This window comes from Oncorhynchus mykiss, chromosome 6 (assembly GCF_057628025.1).
Source record: "Oncorhynchus mykiss isolate SJ-2025 chromosome 6, ASM5762802v1, whole genome shotgun sequence".
Classification (NCBI taxonomy): domain Eukaryota; kingdom Metazoa; phylum Chordata; class Actinopteri; order Salmoniformes; family Salmonidae; genus Oncorhynchus; species Oncorhynchus mykiss.
Window position 1 is genome coordinate 56,129,156 of NC_143027.1, and position 19,688 is coordinate 56,148,843.

A 19,688-nucleotide genomic window follows, 5' to 3' on the forward strand; every position below is an offset into this window, starting at 1 on the left:
CTAGGGCTAACCGGATGGCGAGCAGTTCGCGGTTACCCACATCATAGTTACGTTCCGACGGCGACAGGCGATGAGAAAAATACGCGCATGGGTGGACCTTGTCGTCAGAGAGGGAGCGCTGAGAAAGAATGGCTCCCACGCCCACCTCTGACGCGTCAACCTCGACAACGAACTGTCTAGAGACGTCAGGTGTAACAAGGATAGGAGCGGATGTAAAACGATTCTTGAGGAGATCAAAAGCTCCCTGGGCGGAAACGGACCACTTAAAGCACGTCTTGACAGAAGTAAGGGCTGTGAGAGGAGCTGCCACCTGACCGAAATTACGGATGAAACGACGATAGAAGTTCGCGAAGCCGAGAAAGCGCTGCAGCTCGACGCGTGACTTAGGGACGGGCCAATCAATGACAGCTTGGACCTTAGCGGGATCCATCTTAATGCCTTCAGCGGAAATAACAGAACCGAGAAATGTGACGGAGGAGGCATGAAAAGTGCACTTCTCAGCCTTCACAAAAACACAATTCTCTAAAAGGCGCTGGAGGACACGTCGAACGTGCTGAACATGAATCTGGAGTGACGGTGAAAAAATCAGGATATCGTCAAGGTAAACGAAAACAAAGATGTTCAGCATGTCTCTCAGGACATCATTGACTAATGCCTGAAAGACAGCTGGAGCGTTAGCGAGGCCGAAAGGAAGAACCCGGTATTCAAAGTGCCCTAACGGAGTGTTAAACGCCGTCTTCCACTCGTCCCCCTCCCTGATGCGCACGAGATGGTAAGCGTTACGAAGGTCCAACTTAGTGAAAAACCTGGCTCCCTGCAGGATCTCGAAGGCTGAAGACATAAGAGGAAGCGGATAACGATTCTTCACTGTTATGTCATTCAGCCCTCGATAATCTATGCAGGGGCGCAGAGACCCGTCCTTCTTCTTGACAAAAAAAAACCCCGCTCCGGCGGGAGAGGAGGAGGGGACTATGGTACCGGCGTCAAGAGCTACAGACAAATAATCTTCGAGAGCCTTACGTTCGGGAGCCGACAGAGAGTATAGTCTACCCCGGGGGGGGGGTGGTTCCCGGAAGGAGATCAATACTACAATCATACGACCGGTGTGGAGGAAGAGAGGTGGCCCTGGACCGACTGAACACCGTGCGCAGATCGTGATATTCCTCCGGCACCCCTGTCAAATCACCAGGCTCCTCCTGTGAAGAAGAGACAGAGGAAACAGGAGGGATAGCAGACATTAAACATTTCACATGACAAGAGACGTTCCAGGAGAGGATAGAATTACTAGACCAATTAATGGAAGGATTATGACAAACTAGCCAGGGATGGCCCAAAACAACAGGTGTAAAAGGTGAACGAAAAATTAAAAAAGAAATGGTTTCGCTATGATTACCAGAAACAGTGAGGGTTAAAGGTAGCGTCTCACGCTGAATCCTGGGGAGAGGACTACCATCCAGGGCGAACAAGGCCGTGGGCTCCTTTAACTGTCTGAGAGGAATGTCATGTTCCCGAGCCCAGGTCTCGTCCATAAAACAGCCCTCCGCCCCAGAGTCTATTAAGGCACTGCAGGAAGCTGACGAACCGGTCCAGCGTAGATGGACCGACAAGGTAGTGCAGGATCTTGAAGGAGAGACAGGAGTAGTAGCGCTCACCAGTAGCCCTCCGCTTACTGACGAGCTCTGGCCTTTTACTGGACATGAAGTGACAAAATGACCAGCGGAACCGCAATAGAGACAGAGGCGGTTGGTGATTCTCCGTTCCCTCTCCTTAGTCGAGATGCGGATACCTCCCAGCTGCATGGGCTCAGCACCCGAGCCGGCAGAGGAAGATGGTAGTGATGCGGAGAGGGGGGCGACGGAGAGCGCGAGCTCCTTTCCACGAGCTCGGTGACGAAGATCAACCCGTCGCTCAATGCGAATAGCGAGTTCAATCAAGGAATCCACGCTGGAAGGAACCTCCCGGGAGAGAATCTCATCTTTTACCTCTGCGCGGAGACCCTCCAGAAGACGAGCGAGCAAGGCCGGCTCGTTCCAGCCACTGGAGACAGCAAGAGTGCGAAACTCAATAGAGTAGTCTGTTATGGATCGATTGCCTTGACATAGGGAAGACAGGGCCCTGGAAGCCTCCTCCCCAAAAACAGATCGATCAAAAACCCGTATCATCTCCTCCTTAAAGTCCTGATACTGGTTAGTACACTCAGCCCTTGCCTCCCAGATTGCCGTGCCCCACTCACGAGCCCGTCCAATAAGGAGAGATATGACGTAGGCGACACGAGCAGTGCTCCTGGAGTAAGTGTTGGGCTGGAGAGAAAACACAATATCACACTGGGTGAGGAACGAGCGGCATTCAGTGGGCTCCCCAGAGTAACACGGCGGGTTATTGATTCTGGGCTCCGGAGATTCGAAAGCCCTGGAAGTGGCCGGTGGATCGAGGCGGAGATGGTGAACCTGTTCTGTGAGGTTGGAGACTTGGGTGGCCAGGGTCTCAACGGCATGTCGAGCAGCAGACACTTCCTGCTCGTGTCTGCCTAGCATCGCTCCCTGGATCCCGACGGCTGAGTGGAGAGGATCCGAAGTCGCTGGGTCCATTCTTGGTCGGATTCTTCTGTTACGGTGAGTGAATGAGGACCCAAAAGCGAATTAACTTAAACAGAGCTTCTTTAATTACCAAACATAGGTAGGCTCAGACGGACCGGCAGATTCCGACAGGACAAGACAAGGTTACAGCAAACATGACGACAGTCTGGTTCAGGCATGAAACACAACAAACAAGAATCCGACAAGGACAGGAACAAGAACAGAGAGAGATATAGGGGACTAATCAGAGGGAAAAGGGGAACAGGTGGGAGAAGGGGTGACGAGGTAGTCAAGAGGAGACAAGGAACAGCTGGGGGAAAGCGGGGGAGAAAAGGTAACCTAACAACGACCAGCAGAGGGAGACAGGGTGAAGGGAAAGGACAGAGACAAGACACAACATGACAGTACATGACAAATTCTTATTGCTTTTAGCCGCACCCTTATTATACTCTGTTCCTCTGGCGATGTAGAGGTGAATCCAGGCCCTGCAGTGCCTAGCTCCACTCCTATTCCCCAGGCGCTCTCTTTTGACGACTTCTGTAACCGTAATAGCCTTGGTTTCATGCATGTTAACATTAGAAGCCTTCTCCCTAAGTTTGTTCTATTCACTGCTTTAGCACACTCTGCCAACCCGGATGTTCTAGCTGTGTCTGAATCCTGGCTTAGGAAGACCACCAAAAATTCAGACATTTTAATTCCAAACTACAACATTTTCAGACAAGATAGAACTGCCAAAGGGGGCGGTGTTGCGATCTACTGCAAAGATAGCCTGCAGAGTTCTGTCCTACTATCCAGGTCTGTACCCAAACAATTTGAACTTCTACTTTTAAAAATCCACCTCTCTAAAAACAAGTCTCTCACCGTTGCCGCCTGCTATAGACCACCCTCTGCCCCCAGCTGTGCTCTGGACACCATATGTGAACTGATTGCCCCCCATCTATCTTCAGAGCTTGTGCTGCTAGGCTACCTAAACTGGAACATGCTTAACACCCCAGCCATCCTACAATCTAAACTTGATGCCCTCAACCTCACACAAATTATCAATGAACCTACCAGGTACCTCCCCAAAGCCTTAAACACGGGCACCCTCATAGATATCATCCTAACCAACTTGCCCTCTAAATACACCTCTGCTGTTTTCAACCAAGATCTCAGCGATCACTGCCTCATTGCCTGCATCCGTAATGGGTCAGAGGTCAAACGACCTCCACTCATCACTGTAAAACGCTCCCTGAAACACTTCAGCGAGCAGGCCTTTCTAATCGACCTGGCCGGGGTATCCTGGAAGGATATTGATCTCATCCCGTCAGTAGAGGATGCCTGGATATTTTTTTTAAATGCCTTCTTAACCATCTTAAATAAGCATGCCCCATTCAAGAAATTTAGAACCAGGAACATATATAGCCCTTGGTTCTCCCCAGACCTGACTGCCCTTAACCAACACAAAAACATCCTATGGCGTTCTGCATTAGCATCGAACAGCCCCCGTGATGTGCAGCTGTTCAGGGAAGCTAGAAACCATTATACACAGGCAGTTAGAAAAGCCAAGGCTAGCTTTTTCAAGCAGAAATTTGCTTCCTGCAACACTAACTCAAAAAAGTTCTGGGACACTGTAAAGTCCATGGAGAATAAGAACACCTCCTCCCAGCTGCCCACTGCACTGAAGATAGGAAACACTGTCACCACTGATAAATCCACCATAATTGAGAATTTCAATAAGCATTTTCCTACGGCTGGCCATGCTTTCCACCTGGCTACTCCTACCCCGGTCAACAGCACTGCACCCCCCACAACAACTCGCCCAAGCCTTCCCCATTTCTCCTTCTCCCAAATCTGCTCAGCTGCGGTCATCCCCCTCTTCAAAGGGGGTGACACTCTTGACCCAAACTGCTACAGACCTATATCTATCCTACCATGCCTTTCTAAGGTCTTCGAAAGCCAAGTCAACAAACAGATTACCGACCATTTCGAATCTCACCATACCTTCTCTGCTATGCAATCTGGTTTCAGAGCTGGTCATGGGTGCACCTCAGCCACGCTCAAGGTCCTAAACGATATCTTAACCGCCATCGATAAGAAACATTACTGTGCAGCCGTATTCATTGATCTGGCCAAGGCTTTTGACTCTGTCAATCAACACATCCTCATCGGCAGACTCGACAGCCTTGGTTTCTCAAATGATTGCCTCGCCTGGTTCACCAACTACTTCTCTGATAGAGTTCAGTGTGTCAAATCGGAGGGTCTGCTGTCCGGACCTCAGGCAGTCTCTATGGGGGTGCCACAGGGTTCAATTCTTGGACCGACTCTCTTCTCTGTATACATCAATGAGGTCGCTCTTGCTGCTGGTGAGTCTCTGATCCACCTCTACGCAGACGACACCATTCTGTATACTTCTGGGCCTTCTTTGGACACTGTGTTAACAACCCACCAGGCAAGCTTCAATGCCATACAACTCTCCTTCCGTGGCCTCCAATTGCTCTTAAATACAAGTAAAACTAAATGCATGCTCTTCAACCGATCGCTACCTGTACCTACCCGCCTGTCCAACATTACTACTCTGGACGGCTCTGACTTAGAATACGTGGACAACTACAAATACTTAGGTGTCTGGTTAGACTGTAAACTCTCCTTCCAGACCCATATCAAACATCTCAAATCCAAAGTTAAATCTAGAATTGGCTTCCTATTTCGCAACAAAGCATCCTTCACTCATGCTGCCAAACATACCCTTGTAAAACTGACCATCCTACCAATCCTCGACTTTGGCGATGTCATTTACAAAATAGCCTCCAATACCCTACTCAACAAATTGGATGCAGTCTATCACAGTGCAATCCGTTTTGTCACCAAAGCCCCATATACTACCCACCTGTACGCTCTCGTTGGCTGGCCCTCGCTTCATACTCGTCGCCAAACCCACTGGCTCCATGTAATCTACAAGACCCTGCTAGGTAAAGTCCCCCCTTATCTCAGCTCGCTGGTCACCATTGCATCTCCCACCTGTAGCACACGCTCCAGCAGGTATATCTCTCTAGTCACCCCCAAAACCAATTCTTTCTTTGGCCGCCTCTCCTTCCAGTTCTCTGCTGCCAATGACTGGAACGAACTACAAAAATCTCTGAAACTGGAAACACTTATCTCCCTCACTAGCTTTAAGCACCAACTGTCAGAGCAGCTCACAGATTACTGCACCTGTACATAGCCCACCTATAATTTAGCCCAAACAACTACCTCTTTCCCTACTGTATTTTATTTATTTTGCTCCTTTGCATCCCATTATTTTTATTTCTACTTTGCACATTCTCCCATTGCAAATCTACCATTCCAGTGTTTTACTTGCTATATTGTATTTACTTTGCCACCATGGCCTTTTTTGCCTTTACCTCCCTTATCTCACCTCATTTGCTCATTTCGTATATAGACTTGTTTATACTGTATTATTGACTGTATGTTTGTTTTACTCCATGTGTAACTCTGTGTCGTTGTATGTGTCGAACTGCTTTGCTTTATCTTGGCCAGGTCGCAATTGTAAATGAGAACTTGTTCTCAACTTGCCTACCTGGTTAAATAAAGGTGAAATAAAATAAATAAAAATAAATACTGCATGAGGGAGAGAGTCTCCTCCAGGAATTTACAACCTGAGATAAGAGCCTGGGTGTAGGGGGAAGTGAGAGGTGGTGAGAGAGAGAGAGTTGGTGCTTGCTATATCCAAAGAGGGCCACGTCATGACAAAGGGGAGGAGACAGGTTAAAGAACGATTTTTAAGCCTTAAGACAATTGAGACATGGATTGTGTATGAGGGTGAATGGGCAAGATGAAAAATTGAAGCGCCTTTGGATGAGGAATGGTAGTATGTGCCAGATTCACCAGTTGGTGTCAAGAACTGCAAAGCTGCTGGGTTTATCACGCTCAACAGTTCCTTGTGCGTATCAAGAATGGTTCACCACCCAAAGGACGTTCAGCCAACTTGATGTCTGTAGGAAGCATTAGAGTCAACATGGGCCAGCTTTCGACAGCTTGTAGAGTTCATGTACCAACGAATTGAAGCTGTTCTGAGGGGGGAGGGTTTCCTAATGTTTGGTATACTCAGTGTATATGCATACAGAAGGAGGCTAATTCGTGAATTGTCGGTCAGAATATTTTTATAAAGATGAGCATTATATTGTTAGATTATATGCCTAGGCATCCACTGTATGATATTAATATTACAAAAATAAATATAAAGGAAGAGAAGTTTAGGCTTAGAGACTGAGAGAAAGGTGGATATATGCTGGAGGCATGTTCCTGACAACGACATGGATTTCTTTATCCTTGTCAAATAAGCTACTTCTGCTATACAGATATACAGTGCATTCGGAAAGTTTTTTTGTACGTTACAGACTTATTCTAAAATGGATTAAAATGTTAGTTTTTTTTCCTACACACAATACCTCATAATGACAAAGCAAAATCTTAATTTTTTAAAATAAGCTCACATTTACATAAGTATTCAGACACTTTACTCAGTGCTTTGTTGAAGCACCTTTTGTCTTAGATTAGAGCCTTGAATCTTCTTGGGTATGACGCTACAAGCTTGGCACACCTGTATTTGGGGAGTTTCTCACATTCTTCTCTGCAGATCCTCTCAAGCTCTGTCAGGTTAGATGGGGAGCGTCGCTGCACAGCTTTTTTCAGGTCTCTCCAGGGATGTTAGATCGGGTTCAAGTCCAGGCTCTGGCTGTGCCACTCAAGGACATTCAGAGACTTGTACCGAAGCCACTCCTGCGTTGTCTTGACCGTGTGCTTAGGGTCATTGTCCTGTTGGAATGTGAATATTTGCCCCAGTCTGAGGTCCTGAGCGCTATGGAGCAGGTTTTCATGAAGGATCTCTCTACTTTGCTCCGTTCATCTTTCCCTTTATCTTGACTAGTCGATCCTGACTGTCTCCCGGTCCCTGCCGCTGAAAAACCTCCCATGCTGCCACCACAATGCTTCACTGTAGGGATGGTGGAATGTTCCCTCCAGACGTGACGCTTGGCATTCAGGCCAAAGATTTCAATCTTGGTTTCATCAGATCTTGTTTCTCATGGTCTGAGGGTCCTTTAGGTGCCTTTTGGCAAACTCCAAGTGGGCTGTCATGTGCCTCTTTTACTGAGGAGTGGCTTCCGTTTGGCCACTACCATAAAGGCCTGATCGGTGGAGTGCTGCAGAGATGGTTGAGATTCTGAGAGAACTCTGGATCTCTGTCAGTGTAACATAACAAAATGTGGAAAAAACGGGTCTGAATACTTTTCGAATGCACTGTATATGCATACAGAAGGAGGCTATTTCTTCAATTTTCAATGAAAATATTTTATTAAGATGAGCGTTATATTGTTAGATTAAAGGAGTAACTCTGGTAGGCATAAAACATTCTTTCTCAAGTTCAACTGTTGGAGTCAGTTGGATTGCTGGTTCACACTGCCTTCATAGGCCTGCAGTAATAATAGCCATACCACACCAAACCACAAAAGTTTCTTACTTTTGATATTACCCTAATTAAGGCAAATTGTTGTTTATAGGGAAAATAAGAACAGGTTATTATATTTCAGCATTAAATCGTCTTTAATTTCGCCATCTTTGGTTTTTCCTTTTCATTACAGTGGGAACTTAGAGGTCGACCGATTAATCAGAATGGCCGAATTAATTAGGGACGATTTTCAAGTTTTCATAACTATTGGTAATCGGCATATTTGGACACTGATTATGGCCGATTACATTGCACTCCACGAGGAGACTGCGTGGCAGGCTGACTACCTGTTACGTGAGTGCAGCAAGGAGCCAAGGTAAGTTGCTAGCTAGCATTAAACTTATCTTATAAAAAAAACAATCAATCTTAACATAATCACTAGTTAACTACACATGGTTAATGATATTACTAGTTTATCTTGCTTGTCCTGCGTTGCATATAATCAATGCGGTGCCTGTTAATTTATCATCGAATCACAGCCTACTTCGCCAAACGGGTGATGATTTAACAAGCGCATTCGTGAAAAAAAGCACTGTTGCTGCACCAATGTGTACCTAACCATAAATAGCAATGCCTTTCTTTAAAATCAATATACAAGTATATATTTTTAAACCTGTATATTTAGTTAATATTGCCTGCTAACATGAATGTATTTTAACTAGGGAAATTGTGTCACTTCTCTTGCCTTCTGTACAAGCAGAGTCGGGGTATATGCAGCAGTTTGGGCTGCCTGGCTCGTTGCGAACTGTGTGAAGACCCTTTCTTCCTCACAAAGACCGTAATTAATTTGCCAGAATTATGACATAACATTGAAGGTTGTGCAATGTAACAGCAATTTTTTGAATTAGGGATGCCACCCGTTAGATAAAATACGTAATGGTTCCATATTTCACTGAAAGAATAAAAGTTTTGTACTTGATATGATAGTTTCCAGATTTGACCATGTTAGTGACCTAAGGCTCATATTTCTGGGTGTTATTATACTATAAGTCTATGATTTGATATTTGATAGAGCAGTCTGACTGGGCGGTGGTAGGCAGCAGCAGGCTCGTAAGCATTCATTCAAAAAGCACTTTTCTGCATTTGCCTGCAGCTTTTCACTGTGCTTCAAGCATTGCGCTGTTTATGACTTCAAGCCTATCAACTCCCGAGATTAGGCTGGCCTATAAGAACATCCAATAGTCAAAGGTCTATGAAATACAAATGGTATAGAGAGAAATAGTCCTATAATTCCTATAATAACTACACCCTAAAACTTCTTACCTGGGAATATTGAAGACTCGTGTTCAAAGGATCCACCAGCTTTCATATGTTCTCATGTTCTGAGCAAGGAACTTAAACGTTAGCTTTTTTACATGGCAAGTATTGCACTTTTACTTTCTTCTCCAACACTTTTTTTGTGCATTATTTTAACCAAATTTAACATGTTTCATTATTTATTTGAGACTAAATTGATTTTATTGATGTATTATATTAAGTTAAAATAAGTGTTCATTCAGTATTCTTGTAATTGTCATTATTACAAATACATATATATATATATAATAATATATATTCTTGATCATCTCTCCACTTCGACCAATCACAACTCCCACAGAGTGGCGGGGCACGGGAACATCCATGCCTCCTCCTCCTCCACCACCACCATATATATATATATAAATCGTCCGATTTGAATCTGTATCGGCTTTTTTAGGTCCTCCAATAATCGGTATCAGCGTTGAAAAATCATAATTGGTCGACCTCAACTTGATTTGGCCTAAGGAAATGGCTCAAGAATTAAATAAAATAATTGTTGCATATTTAAAGATCTGGCCTATATTGCAGCAATAAAACAAAGGGGAGTGCCTTCAGGCCTACCCCACAAATAACAACAATAGGCTAATTATATTTGTTTTACAACAGGCCTACTTTTAATGTATCTTTTTCTAAATACAGAGCACAAAATTAAAAAGACAGTTCAAACTTAATTTAGCCATCGGAAATGTCTCGACAAAAATAAAACAAATCACGTTTTGCATATTTAAAGAACTGCTTTAGATTCTTGAATAGGCCTACAATGATAATAGCAATAATAATAATGATATCGAATAATAATGACAAAACAAATGTCAATAAATACGAAAATAAATAAAAGTTATAAAATTGCATATAAGATTAATAGCGAGTTGCACACAGTTTATTTGGCCGCGCGTTCTTCTCATCTTTTTCCACTACAACATTAAAACTTGGCCCTTACAGGGGCGGGGGGGGGGGGGGGGGGGGGGGACACTCCACTTGTCGGCTTCTTTTCACTGAACTCTTTCTCATCTATCTTTCGTTTTACTTCAGTGAAAAAGGCATCCATCTTCACAATCAATAGTAGCCTAGGCCAAGGCTGCTTTCACTTGTGCTCTCTCTCTACTCAGCAGCAGGCGCACGTGAGGTGAGCAGCTGGAACCAGTTTCAGCTGGACATAAGCTATACGTTTTATTGAGTTACAGTTGGCTGACATAACAAGCTCGCACAGTTCTCATCACCTCACACATTAAATGAACAGAGGACGTGTCCAACCGGGTCCAGTCGGTCAATACATTTGAATTGCACATACCTGAGAGACGTTGCAATTATATCAGACCCGACCCAGGTCTGAAACAAAAGTCAAAATTTAGGACCCGGGCCCGGTTGGCTCCTGGGTCGAATCATGGAATTATGTGTCTGTTGGACCCGTGAAGACCTCTATGACCTCAAGCTAATACCAAAAATGTTCATACATTAGCAATGATAATGTTTTTTTGCAAATTACAAGTGGCAAATTCATTATTAGCTGTATCGGCCTGTATTGCATAAACATTGTACAAAGAAGATGACCAAATCCATGATTTTAGTTTTTATTCAAAGTATACAGATGCACAACAATAGATCATCAAACCTCCACCAGCCACAACTCAACATCCTAGTATTTCTGACTAGGAAATGTTCTGTGCTAGCAGTAACATTAGTCTTCCCGTCCTATTTATGTTGTGCAATGTGGCAGTCATTCTCCTGTCCTTGGCATAGGTTCGGTTATCAGCCCTAGGCTTCTTCTTGGCATCCACTGGTCTGATGTTAGCTGGATCTTTGGAGGTCTGTGGTGTAGATGTAGTGATTTTGTCTTAAATGCATATGCCCTTTGACTTCTGGACTGAAAAGAAAAACATATTTGGTGAAATATTCATTGAATCAAGGAACCTCAATAACTTCCTTACGATAAGTTTCCATTGTTATTTTGCCTTGAGTGAGAAATTATTTTGTTGTTTAGAGTTCTGATTGCATTCAGAACTCCATTCAGAACTCCAGGTTGGGGAGACATTTTGAGTTCTGCGTGACTGATCTGTTGTGGTTATAATTCAACAGCAATGAGGATAGAAGGCCAAACATTTAGCAGTTGCATAGCCAACATGGAAATGTGATTCTGGAATAAAAAAAAAAACAGATTCAACATTGAATCCCCTCTACAGTACTACAGAGATCACCTCTATACACATCAACACTTGCCATTCATGGGTTGCATGTTCGTCTGAATAAACGTTCTGTTAAAAATTCATGTCTGACTGAACGTTCTATTCAATGCAGATATTTAAAAAAGAGGAAAATAATTTCGTATGAGAACCCTTTGTCATCATTGTGATGTCACCAGATTGTCTGTAGATGCAGTTTTTAAAGTTTTATTGAACTTTTATTTAATCAGGAAAAGCCCGTTGAAACCCTGTCTCTTTTTCAAGGGAGACCTGGCCAAGAAGGCAGCAACAATCAATACATTACAAAATTAAAACATACAACAACATGATTCAGCCTTTAAAAAAAGCATTTACACTCGTCTGTAACAGTCGCCCATCAATATTTGAAATTCATTCATAACATATCTAGATGAAGCTAGTAGATTTATTGTAGATTGTAGATTTATTCCATGCGTCTGGTGCACAAGAAGAGAAGGCAGTCTTGCCTAATACTGTGAATGTCCTGGGGACTTTAATTAGTATAACTTTAACTAGCTAACGTTACCATTGCTAGCTATTTTTGACAAACTTTGCCATCTCTCTAAAGAACAAAGTTGTTTCCTATTAACTATTTACCTACTTTAGCAATGTCATCATATTTTCAGGCCAACCGCGACATTCAAACGAGGCTACAAAGGAAACGAATGGGACTGTAGCGACTGTGTTGACTTCAAAATCTGGGGTGTGAACTAGGTTTCTATTCAAGCGTTGATCGACATGGTAATGGCTCTATAGTATTGGAGAAAAGTTGAAAAAACGGACCCTCCGTTACATTATGACGTGTCATGTCGTAATGTACAGCACGCATAAAGCAACTATTTCTGTCTTACAATCTCTCTCCACCAGGTGTAGCACTTCTCTCATTGTTTAAAAACAAGAAATGGACAGTTACGGGGTAAGGGGGGGATACCTAGTCATGTTTTGCGTCATCACTGTAAACAATCGAGACTATCAAAAGACAGTGTTTACTTCTGAAGATCACTTTAGCGCCGCCCTAAAAACCCAAGTTCGACACAAACCTTCAAATAGGTATGTAATGACACATTATATAAACTCTTTATAGTGTTTTATTTACATTTTAGAGGCGATAAGGTGATAAGTTGGACAGATCGAGTGAAAAAAAGTAGTTTTCCCATACATCTCCTCTCCTTCTCACTATCAGGCATTAGTTTCGCTTCCCCACCCGCCATTTTTAAAAAGATCCGAAGGAGCTCATTGCCTTCTTGAATCATGCAGAAACGGGCAGTGTGAAGGTCTCGGCGTGAATTCTGTTGGAAAGGGGAGAAATTATGCCTTACAATGGTATTGAAATTACAGTTGATCTGGAAGTATTATGTTTTTGGGGCGCTAAAATAAGGTCAATTGTACGGACCAAGGCGATGTACAAAAGTGGGTGAGTTTACGTTACATTGCATGGGCCGTAATTGGCATATGAAGATATAATTTGTCAACATAATTACTCCACAGACTGCATATCGAATTAATGTGGGAAAAGTAGTCTAGCAAAGTAGGCTAGCTACATTTAACTGTTGAATGGGACTTTTGATACACACAGGAAATTGTTCATTGTGAAAAACTCAGCAGTGTTGCAGTGCTTGACACAAACTGGTGCACCTGGCACCTACTACCATACCCCGTTCAAAGGCACTTAAATCTTTTGTCCTTGGTTAAACTTTTTTTCCATCCTCTCCGTAGCTAATGGCATCCATGCTTGTTGGCCTGGGTCTAAAGATATCATGTAAACTTGAAAGCATTTTATTCCCTAATCCTTGCCACTTTATTATGGCCATTTTAGAGCTATTTGAATGAACAATACTTAAATATTGTACCTTTTTTTTAAGGGGCATGTCTTGGGAACAAATACACGTCCATGCAGGCTGTTCTCACACACTCCTTTACGTAGTGCACTTCCAACCCAATAACAATGTTTCCCATGATTCTAACCATAGCTTGGACCCAGAGGGGTTGTGATAACTTTATGCCTTTTCATATCTGATTTAGGATATTCTCCTTACCAACTTCTTAAACTTAGCTAACCCTTATCATCAAAGAGGAAACTGTTTCTGGGCCAGTTGGTAAAGGGATAATTTGGGATTTTGGCAATGAAGATGAACTCGTGCATACAATTTTTACAGTATGTCTCTGCATCCAGTATGAAGGAAGCTAATTAGTTTTGGGAGCCAATGCTAACTAGCGTTAAGGCAATGACTGGAAGTCTAAGCTGTTACCATCCATTGATTTCCAGTCATTGCGCTATAAATGTTAGCATTGACATCCAGTCATTGTGCTAAGGCTAGTTAGCAGTTACACTAATGCTAGTTAGTAACTTCAAACTGCACACAGAGATATAATTGTATCCACGAGTTCATCTGGCTTTGGCTCTTCATTGCCAAAATCCTGAAGGATCCCTTTAAGGGCAGCATACTGTTTGTACAGCTCCATTGACATCTCACCACATAATCAATACGGTACAAATTAAAACTATGATTGGCAAACATTCTTAGTCTATTTTTCTCAAAATAACAAAACAACAACAATGACCCCACAACCACCAATCAATCGACTGCTCTGATACATTTAACTCCAGCTCATCTAAATTGGATTTGCCTGTTTTAACTGTGAAGTCCATAGACCGAGGGCCAGGGGATATCCATTTCAACCTAATCCCCTACCTTTCATTGTCTCCCCACAGTACTTTGTCTTGCTGCTGTGTATCTTCCTGCTGGAGATCCTCGCCGGTGTCCTGGCCTACATCTATTACCAGCAGGTAATGAATGACTTGATTCACCACCTGATTCCATCGCCAGTAACACTATCTATACCCAGAGCCTGACCAGAGACAGAAGAGTGTATGTTTGTAAAAAAAAACTGAAACCACAACAAGGGAAGGTTCATGGATAATGTCCCAGTCTCTCTCTTTCTCCATCTGTTGCTTTTCTCTCTCTCTCTCCCGCTCTGCTTTCCCATGCCTGCCACCTCTTGTTGTAGCATTTCTGGAGTGCGATGATATCACTAAGATGTGGTTCCCACTACTATCCTTTTTACTACTATATATCCCTGCTGTGTAGATGTTCGACCTGCAGGAATGTTATCTTACCAGCTTGGTGTGTGTCATTTGAACTCTCTCTGTGTAATTGTCTCCTCATGTTCCTTTGGCCTTTCACCCTGTTTTCATCTCACTGCTGCAGTGTTTCCCACGCTGTCAACAGGTCAAATAAAAACCTTTTCTATTTCTCTCCCCCCTCCCTCCCCTGTTCATTTATTCCCTTTATCTCTCCTTAACATTCTGACTTGGCTCTACATTCTGTGGTTGTCATAGAAACTGCGAACCAGCTAGATGTAGGCCTATGCTCTTACAAGAGTACCTAAGTATTGCGCTACGGTTAAAAATGAATGAAAATGTACTTCCTCTTACCTTTATGTATATCATTTCTTCTTTCCTCAAGAGGAGTTCTTTCTATAATTACAGTTTTAGCTATTCTAGACCTTTTTGATACAGTGGATCATTCTATTAAATCAATAATGAGATACATTACATTCCTTCAAGTGTTATTCTACTGACAGAAGATTCAGTCTTCTGTTTCTATAGTCTGCTGGGAACTGTGTTGTAGTCTGACCAACGTCATGTTTACGGTGTCTGTTCTCTCAAATCCTCTGTGTCGTGTTTTCCTCTGCAGCTCAATGAGGAGCTGAAACAGAACCTGCGGGAGACCATGGTGCAGAAGTACAGGCAGCCAGAGCAGGAGCACGTCACCAAAGCAGTGGACAAGCTGCAGCACGAGGTAAGACAAGACAAGACAACATAAGCAGACTTGAGGAGTTTGATTAGGGGTTTTTGGACATATTAATGTGGGAATTTGTCAATTTTCTCCCATGTGAATTAATAATCAACTTGTTTATGTTTACGTTCATTGTATCTACTGTTATTTACACTGGCACAGTTATGTGTTTTCATTATGCATGGTTACAGTATGTTATAGCCATACATGTAACTCGTCATTATACAACTTATTTGAACGATGGGCCATTGTTTTGTACACGGATTTGGTTCATGAACTGAATATCATTCAGCTCGTCTTCTGAAACAACTGCAAGGCATTTCACCCTGTTTCAACCTGTTGTGAAATGGCCTCTCCTCCTCTCTCTTTTCCGCCAGTTTAAGTGCTGTGGCAGCAACAGCTCATCGGACTGGGGCGAGAGCGTGTGGATCCGCACCAGTGAGGCAGATGGCAGGCTGGTGCCGGATAGCTGCTGTAAAACCCAGACTCTAAACTGCGGCCGCAGGGACCACCCATCAAACATCTACAAGGTGGAGGTGAGTGTCAGATACAGAGAGCAGCCAGTGTTGTTGAGTGTTAGTGTGCATGCAATGCTTAGTGCAAATTCTGCTTGAGTTCAGGTTTGTGTATCCAGATCATAGCTGTGGGAAGTAGTTTGGGGGTGGGTGTGCTGCAATTGTTTTTGTCAAAAGTCAAAGTATAAATCATTTCTTATTCGTTATATTAAGCAAACCAGACGGCACAATTTCCTAGTTTTTATTTATTTACGGATCGACACGGGCACACTTCAACACTTAGACAATAATTTACTAACAAAGCATTTGTGTTTAGTGAGTCCGCCAGATCAGAGGCAGTATGGTCACAGATGACCAGGGATGTTACCTTGATAAGTGCGTGAATTGGACCATTTCCTGACCTGCTAAGTATTCTAAATGTAACGAGAACTTTTGGGTGTCAGGGAAAATGTATGGAGTAAATTTATATTTTGACAACTAAAGAAAATAAAGTACAGATACCGAAAAAATCTTCTTAAGTAGTACTTTAACGTATTTTTACTTAAGTACTTTACAGCACTGTAATCTGATAATACTTGTGGAATATAAAAATACTTGCCTGATATGTTTTCCAGTTTCTTAAAATACTTTGCAAATGCAACTTATTTCTATTTGTAAACTGAAATGGGTTATTCATTCATTTTACATTTTAGTAGATGCTCTCATCCAGAGCAACTTACAGTAGTGAGTGCATACATTTTCATGCTTTTATGTACTGGTCACCCGTGGGAACCCACAATCCTAGTGTTGCAATCGCCATGCTCTACCAACTGAGCCACATCATCACAAACCCCTTGATGTCTCAATGTGCTCATTTACTATATTGTGCATTGTTCTTCTTCATGGTGATTTTTATTTTACCTTTATGGAAAGTCTACAGGTACAAACCTAGATGACCAGCCTATGTACAATACAGCAATGTATATTTACATTAAGTGGTTTGTAAGGATGGTAAATTAATGCTGCACAAAACGTGGTTGTTTTCCATGTTATTTGAAAAAAAAGAAAGACAAATATTTTATTTGATGTGGATGTTTGATGTCTTTGGCCATAACTTTGCTCCTTTTGATGTAGATGTTTGAGGACATCGTTTTGTTCTTTCTGGATTCCATTAGAATGAAAATTGCAGGGAAAGGGACAGGGCAACAATTATTACAATTCCAACTATTGAATCCTGCAAGATACTGTTCTTAATTATACAACTACCTTTTTTTGACAAAGCGGAGATGCTGAAAATCGGTTTTTGCCCACGCTTCAGACGTCTATATCGGTCCACTAATACTAATAAAGGCCCAGTGCACTACTTTAGTAAAAAATAATATATATAAAACATATATATTAATAATACAAATATATATATATATTTGTATTATTAATTTTAAAAAATTCATTCAGATTTTTCAGGTTGGTGCTGCATCCTCCTCAGCTCCCCTACTTCACACGGCTATGATCAAAATTGAAAGTCATCTTGAAAGTCTCTCTCTCACTCACACACAATGTGGTCCTATCTTTCCTCTCTCTCCAGGGGGGTTGTATCACTAAACTGGAGAACTTCATTTTGGACCACCTGAAGATCATTGGAGCGGTGGGCGTGGGCATCGCCTGTGTACAGGTGAGCAAAAAGAAGCCATTTCACTGTTTACAGCACAAAGATAACCCAAGGTGGCCACCATAAACATGCTTGCCCTGGTAGAAGTGTAATGGTAGAAGTCTCTTTCTCTCTCCCTCTCTCAGATTGTGGGGATGGTGTTTACTTGCTGTCTATATCGGAGTTTGAAGGCAGAGCCGTACTGAGAGTAGAACACGAAGAGAAGGAATGGGGAGGGGTCTAGTCTCTGCCACCCAGTGTCATCATATCCCAGCGACCCCATTTAGTCATGGGGTCTACCACTGTGCCATGCAAACAGAAGAGGACGATATGTGTAAAGGTCTAGGATACACTTATGATAGTGTTTCTCAATCCATTCCATGGGGGGACCATTTTGGTTCTAGCCTAGCACTAACTCCCCTGATTCAACAGGGGTTGTATTGGGCTAGAATTCCTAGGGGGTCCCAACTTGGAATGGATAATCAGATTATTTTCAAGACATTACATGCTATCTGATCTACAATGCTCTATATTTTGGTAGTCTGCAACAACAGAGCAGTTGGTATATACTAGTGTGATGTAAAGATCAGTGGCACAGGCCATTTTGGTCATCAGAACAGCTTGTCTTAACATTGCAATAATCATGACTGTGGCTTAATGAGCAAGATCTGACCTCTGGGGCCGATTACCACGGCAACACATTTTCTTTATACATCAAGTAGCTGATTATACATTTACACACGTCTTTTACTCGGTTTCTCAACTTTTTAATTGTTGGTTTATTTAAAAAAAAAATGTATTTATCTTTTAATACAAGGGATTTCTCCACTTATGCCAAAGTTGTCGTCAACACTGACTTTCTGTAAAATCGTATCAAACGGACTACTCCTGCAAGCCTTTTTCATGTATACTGAACAAAAATATAAATGCAATAATTTCAAAGATTTTTCTGAGTTACAGTTATCGATTTCACATAACTGGGCAGGTGTGCAGCCATGGGTGGCCCTGGGAAGGCATAGGCCCACCCACTTGTGAGCCAGGCCCACTCACTGGGGAGCCAGACCCAGCCAATCAGAATGAGTTTTTCCCCACAAACGACATTACAGACAGAAATACTCCAACACCCCTCCCCCCTCAGACGATCCCACAGGTGAAGAAGCCAGATGCGGAGGGCCTCGGCTGACGTGGTTACACATGGTCTGGTTGTGAGGCCTGTAGGACGTACTGCCATATTTTCTAAAACAATGTTGGCGGAGGCTTATGGTAGAGAAATTAACATTAAATTATCTGGCAACAGCTCTTGTGGACATTCCTGCAGTCAGCATGCCAATTGTACGCTCCCTCAACACTTGAGACATCTGTGACATTGTGTTGTGTGACAAAACGGCACACTTTAGCCTTCTATTGTCCCCAGCACAAGGTGCACCTGTGTAATGATCATGCTGTTTAATCAGCTTCTTAATATGCCACACCTGTCAGGTGGATGTATTATCTTGGCAAAGGAGAAATGCTCACAAACTGGGATGTAAACAAATTTGTGCACAAGATTTGAGAGAAAGACACTTTTTGTGCATATGGAAATTTTCTGGGATCTTTTATTTCAGCTCATGAAACATGGGACCAACACATTACATGTTGCGTTTATATTTTTGTTTAATATATATTCTGATTGTGTGCCTTTTTGTAGATTTTTTTTTAAATGACGTTTTGCTTTTATTCAAACCATAAATGTTATTTTATTGTGTATTTAACAGACCAGTAGGATGACTTGATTATATGTAAAATGTGCCCCAAAGACACAAAAAAACTAATCAAACTGCTGTATTGCTGTATCAGTGTTCTACTATACATGGAGGTATTTAGCTGAAATAAACACAATTTAACCTGTTTTACTATGTTTTCTGGTAAATTCACAAGGTGTAGGTAGCTCTGGTAAAAAAGTCAAAAAGTCAAAGTTATTTATATATATATATATATATATATATATATATATATGTGTATATACAGTGCCTTGCGAAAGTATTCGGCCCCCTTGAACTTTGCGACCTTTTGCCACATTTCAGGCTTCAAACATAAAGATATAAAACTGTATTTTTTTGTGAAGAATCAACAACAAGTGGGACACAATCATGAAGTGGAACGACATGTATTGGATATTTCAAACTTTTTAATTAATTGGGCGTGC

General features: G+C 42.4%; 1 protein-coding gene across 1 annotated transcript in view; it reads left to right on the plus strand.

Annotated features, from left to right (window-relative positions):
• The window catches only part of LOC110526177 (CD151 antigen), a 60,711-nt gene extending 41,320 nt beyond the window's left edge, over positions 1-19,391 (plus strand). The window contains exons 4-8 of the mRNA XM_021606855.3: positions 14,275-14,349; positions 15,260-15,364; positions 15,739-15,897; positions 17,441-17,527; positions 17,650-19,391. Of these exons, the coding sequence (XP_021462530.3) occupies positions 14,275-14,349; positions 15,260-15,364; positions 15,739-15,897; positions 17,441-17,527; positions 17,650-17,709 (486 nt within the window). The 3' untranslated portion in view covers positions 17,710-19,391. The remainder of the gene's footprint in view (positions 1-14,274; positions 14,350-15,259; positions 15,365-15,738; positions 15,898-17,440; positions 17,528-17,649) is intronic.
• Positions 19,392-19,688: the final 297 nt, after the last annotated feature.